The sequence below is a fragment of the Sprattus sprattus genome (genome assembly GCF_963457725.1).
Source record: "Sprattus sprattus genome assembly, chromosome: 10".
NCBI lineage: Eukaryota > Metazoa > Chordata > Actinopteri > Clupeiformes > Clupeidae > Sprattus > Sprattus sprattus.
Window position 1 is genome coordinate 30693424 of NC_137908.1, and position 5936 is coordinate 30699359.

At 41.1% G+C, this 5936-nt stretch overlaps 1 protein-coding gene across 1 annotated transcript; it reads left to right on the forward strand.

The window, feature by feature from the left end:
• Nucleotides 1-340: 340 nt before the first annotated feature.
• Nucleotides 341-2106, forward strand: LOC308371340 (red-sensitive opsin-1; the record flags this gene model as incomplete). The annotated part of the gene is made up of 6 exons (XM_080846201.1): nt 341-443; nt 678-974; nt 1163-1331; nt 1428-1593; nt 1681-1920; nt 2008-2106. 6 exons carry the CDS (start codon nt 341-343, stop codon nt 2104-2106), a joined length of 1074 nt encoding a protein of 357 aa, XP_080702327.1.
• Nucleotides 2107-5936: the final 3830 nt, after the last annotated feature.

Below are 5936 nucleotides of genomic sequence, written 5' to 3' on the forward strand. Positions count from 1 at the left end.
CCTTCGGAAGTATGCTCATGAGTTTGTGTGTGTGTGTGTGTGTGTGTGTGAGTGTGTGTGAGGTGAGGGGGGGGGGGGGGGGGGGATGACATTCGTGGAATAGTAACGCTTTGTGAAAACCCAGGCTTGGCTTCTGACGGGTCAATCTGGGTGACCCATACCTGACGACTATAAAATGCCATGAAGAGAGCTACCTGAGTTTGTTGGCCACCTAGCCCACACCAACAAGCAATCCGGTAACTGGGAGGACGCAGGACATCCACAGGCAGGGAGACACAGTAAAGTTGAAGACGAACAACAAACAGTACTTTACAGAAGTGAATACATACCTTCTTTCAACATGGCAGAAGAGTGGGGAAATTCTATTTACGCTGCCAGAAGACGAGGCGATGACACGACCAGAGAGTCTTCCTTCACATACACCAACAGCAACAACACTAAAGGTTTGGGACAACTTTAATCTATAGTACACAACTAGACAATACAAAATGATTAAACAAATAATGATTGGCTTTCAATCAGAATTCTTGGCAGAAAACAAATAAGGGACCACTGAATTCAGATGCTCAGAGCACTTTGCCAGACAGTGATCAGTACCATTATCAAGTCAAGTCAAGTCAAGTGTACATTGAATTAATATGACTGTGGGATTTTTGTATTTTCTCTTTTTTTAACAGATCCTTTTGAGGGGCCCAATTACCAAATTGCCCCAAGGTGGTGCTACAACCTTGCCACATTTTGGATGTTTATTGTGGTCGTTCTCTCTATATTCACTAACGGCTTGGTGATAGTGGCCACAGCAAAGTTCAAGAAGCTCCGCCACCCTCTCAACTGGATTTTGGTCAATCTGGCTATTGCTGATCTTGGGGAGACAGTTTTAGCCAGCACCATTAGTGTGATTAACCAGTTCTTTGGCTACTTCATCCTGGGACACCCTATGTGCGTTTTCGAGGGCTACACTGTGTCTGTCTGCGGTAAGGGACTGTGACAATTGACTTGTTATGGCGCTATATAAATAAAATTGAATTGAATTGGATTGTTTATACATCGAATTACATCTGATGCACAACAGCTAATTACTATTTTCTAGTCCACAATACAATTCTTTCTGCAAGCTTTCTATGTGTCAGGGAGTCTTAATCATGATTGGTTCTTTCAACAGGTATCGCTGCTCTGTGGTCCCTGACTATCATCTCTTGGGAGAGATGGGTGGTTGTGTGCAAACCCTTCGGAAATGTCAAGTTCGATGCCAAGTGGGCCAGTGGAGGAATTATATTCTCATGGGTGTGGGCAGCAGTCTGGTGCGCTCCTCCCATCTTTGGCTGGAGCAGGTATGTGAATATATCATTACTCTGCAATTGGACATGATTTGAACTTTCTGCGTCTCACAATTTAACCATAATCTCTGCTTTGCCTGTTCTTTATAGGTATTGGCCTCATGGACTGAAGACTTCCTGTGGACCTGATGTGTTCAGTGGAAGTGAAGACCCAGGAGTCCAGTCCTACATGATTGTTCTGATGACCACCTGCTGCTTCCTCCCCCTGTCAATCATCATCCTCTGCTACATTGCTGTCTGGCTGGCCATTCGCGCTGTGGGTTATGCAATATCCTTGTACAACCATTTTAACAAAAAAAATGTACTGTGATAAAACATTTTTTTTTTCTCTGATTGCCCACAGGTAGCCGCACAGCAGAAAGACTCTGAGTCAACACAGAAGGCTGAGAAAGAGGTGTCCAGGATGGTGGTCATCATGATCATTGCTTACATTGTCTGCTGGGGACCATACACATGCTTTGCCTGCTTCGCTGCAGCTAACCCAGGATATGCATTCCATCCTTTGGCTGCATCCATCCCTGCCTACTTTGCCAAGAGCGCCACCATCTACAACCCTATTATCTATGTCTTCATGAACCGACAGGTGAGCTGTGTTCAACCACAAGAAGCTACATTTTTATTTCAATGTTTTACTAGTCTCTAACCCTAACCCAAACTTTATTACTTTCAGTTCCGCACATGTATCATGCAGCTCTTTGGCAAGGAGGCTGATGATGGATCTGAAACTTCCACATCCAAAACAGAAGTCTCTTCCGTGGCACCAGCATAAATTCTCCAACTCACCCCATTGCTTGGATCAAATTCTTGAGCCCCTGGAAAAGGGAATCAAATGGGACTTTTTGTACAGTGTGTATTCCATGTCTAAGATATTTTTCGTTCATTTTACTGAAATGCTGTCCATTGAGAAGAATGGATGATGTTCAGTGTGTGTAAATGCATCACCCTCTCAAAACCGCAATCAATTCTATGGATTAGCCTTTTGAGATTTCAGTCATCTGCAAGGCTTACTAAAGCCAGCAGTCACAATAAGGACACAGGACGTAAGTGTGCATTACCATCATCAAATGTATGCAGAAAAGGTGCATACAACATCATATCTGTATAGGTGACATTAGGGGCAACCAGAGATTGGAATCCTTATTCCTTCACAGAGATGTGGGACAAGAAGGCCTCACAGTTCTGAAAAGAAAATGCTCATTTAACAATCACTGAAAAGCTTGCTTGCAACCTTTGTAACGTGAAAGGTTTTGTGAGTGTTTGTGCATTTACAACTTTTAGCGGAAATATCATAAATCATTTTTAAATAGCCATCTTGCAAGAAAAAAAAATCTAAAAAAAAATATGTTACATAGATGACAATTTCTACAGTATTTAAATGGTTCTGTATTTTTCTTTTGATGAAAATAAAATCATGCAGCAAATTAAAAGCAACCACTTGTCTTGTATTCTATGAGGGATCTGTGACAAGTATTGAGTCATCACATTTAACTAAACAGTGAATGCTCAAGCTCTTATGGGAATCATACCTTGCCATGTTTTCATATTGAATACAGTTTTCAATTTGGCACAATATCTACAGTTACATTTAGTCATTTAGCAGGTGTATTTTTCCAAAGCCACTTTCAAATGAATCAGCTATGTTTGGAAAAAAACAAGACATCCATCCCATTGGTATAATTCATACTTCACTCACTCTTAAAGAAATAAGGAACATTTTTAAAAATGTAGCACGACGGCCTGAACACTTTTTTAGTGCTCTGTTTGGAATATTTGGATTTTTGTTGTGATGAAAAAGAACTGTTGTTTACACTCAGATTAGTCAGACAAGTCAAATGCCATCTCTTGTCACTGGCATTACAAGGTAAAGCAACTTCCCCTAAAAGGAAGATTAGCCTAACCTTAAATCACTCACTGTAAAAAACAAATGATTGACATAACTTAAAAATGTAAGACAACATGCTGCATTTAGATTTTTGCGTTTTCCCAACAATTTACTGTGTGATTGTACCAACTACAATATCACTGTTGTCCTTATTACAGTGCATGAAATGCCCTGTATTGTTATTCCTAGGCTTCTTCTTCTTCTTCTTATTACAGTGCATGAAATGCCCTGTATTGTTATTCCTAGGCTTCTTCTTCTTCTTGTTAGCTTTTTCTGCGATTAATTCAGCCCGAACCGCTTAACGTAGAAACTTCATTCAAACTTTGTCGCGTAGGTCTTGTAAAGGACACTTATGCTATGTATTTTTCACTTTTCTAAACTTTATACTTTTTAAGATATTAAATAAAAACGAATCAAAATTTTCCCATTGACTTACATTGGGCCATTATGACATCATAATAGGGTCTTTAAACTGGCTTGCACCTGTGCTTCACTGACACCTGCGCCAAATCAAAGGAACCTCTTCTCTAGTCCTTTTTCCATCAAAAAGATAATGAGCTTTAAAATGATGCGCATCAAAAGTTAGTGCGACATATGTGATGGAAAAAGGGTTATATCGCTCTAACGCCGATTTTGTTGCACTAAGTTAATTCGCTCTGCAGAGGTGGTTTTGGGGAAGTTCTAGCGACATAAAAGTAATGGAAAACGGTTGAAGCGATATAGAATGTCGCGCATGCGCATTGACAACGAGAGTTAAACTAGTGTCCTCTAGTGGGTTTTAGGAAGAGAAATTAACTAATTTAGATTTAAAATATGGCACAAAAATAAACATTTAAAAGATATCTGCCGAGATAGGTGCTAATTATACTGTAGCATGGTAGAGATTTGCAGCTCAAGTGAGTAGGTAAACGTTGTAAGCTAGAGTTCACTAGCTAGTTAAAGCTGGCGGAGCTACTGTTATATCCAGCAGCTGATTATGGAAGCTATCACCGTCTGTCTGCAGGCTCGCGAGGAGGCTCACTTACTCACCACCAAACAGAGCAGGGCGCTTGCCATCACAGTCTCAAACAGGCTAATAACTAATTTGAAGACGACATACACATGCATGCCGTCGTCTTAAACTTGAACACAAGGAAAATGAATCTGGCAGAAATGAAAAAAGCCATTGTCCTACCATGTTTATTGTAGATGTATTTATCTCAAAAGCACGTTAAGCTAAAAGCACAAGACTTCTTCTGCCTTTATGACCTGTCAAATTGATCTACTATGCAGTTGGCTCTAGCCTAGTGGTGTGGTGGTGAAGTGAGTCATGCTGCCTTCATGAGCATAAGGTAGGCTAGGGTCTGGCTATGTCCCGTGGCATGGTATCCTCAGGGGATCCTGCTGAGAGATCGCTGGTTCAAAAGCAGGACGTGAACTATATGAGTTGCACTGGAAACGTGGACGTGCAATGCCCCTGTCATAGTGGCAGACAAACGTTTGCCTTTAAATGAAATTATCTTCCCATATACAGTGCCACTTTAAAGTATGTGAACCCCTTGACCACTTAGGAGTTTTCTGTTGTTTTACCATGATTTTTCATTTTTTTCACCACCAATTTTCCATAGAAGGAATGTCAGGTTTATGTTTATCATTTGCATGTACTTTTTTTAGAGGGAATTGTTTGAGTAGCCAAAAGACTACATGAAACATGGAATTAGTCCATTTCAAAAGTAAGTGAACCCCCAGCTAAGTTGGTAAAGTCAAGCAGGTAACAGATTCAGTGAAACTTATTTGGGTGCTTAATTAGTCAATTAAGCAAACCGATCATCTGAGACATCCTTAGGGAAAGGTTTGGGCAACACAGATTAAAAGAGAGAGGAAACCAACCAAACTACTGTAATGCCAAGGTGTACCCACACAGATCAACAATGCCGAAAGGAAACGAGATATCCGAGAACATCAGGAAGAAGGTTCTGACAGCCCATCAGTCTTGGGAAAGCTATAAGACCATCTCCAAAAGATTCCAGCTCCATCCATCCATCCAAGACAAATAATTTTGAAATGGAGGGCATTCAACATGACCGCATCTCTGCCTAGAAGTGGACGCCCATCAAGACTATCACCAAGAAGCACCAGAAGAAGAATAAATCAGGTAAAAGTCAACCCACACATCACCTCTAAAGAGTTTCAGACCTCTCTGGCAGCATCTGGGGTAAATGTACATGGGTCTACAATCAGAGGAAAATTGAATAGACATGACATTCATGATCGGGTTGCTAGAAGGAAGCCTCTGCTCTCAAGAAAGAACATAACTGCCCGTTTCAACTTTGCCCGAGAGCACTTGGATAAACTAAAGGCCTTCTGGAAGTCCCTTCTTTAAACAGATGAGTCCGAGATAGAATTATTTTGTCACGATCAAAACCAACTATTTTCGTCTGATTGTAGACCCATGTACATTTAACCCAGATGCTGCCAGAGAGGTCCGAAACTCTTTAGAGGTGATGTGTGGGTTGACTTTTACCTGATTTATTCTTCTTCTGGTGCGTCTTGGTGATGGTCTTGATGGGCGTCCACTTCTAGGCAGAGATGCGGTCATGTTGAATGCCCTCCATTTCAAAATTATTTGTCTTGGATGGATGGATGGAGCTGGAATCTTTTGGAGATGGTCTTATAGCTTTCCCAAGACTGATGGGCTGACAGTACCTTCTTCCTGATGTTCTCGGATATCTCGTTTC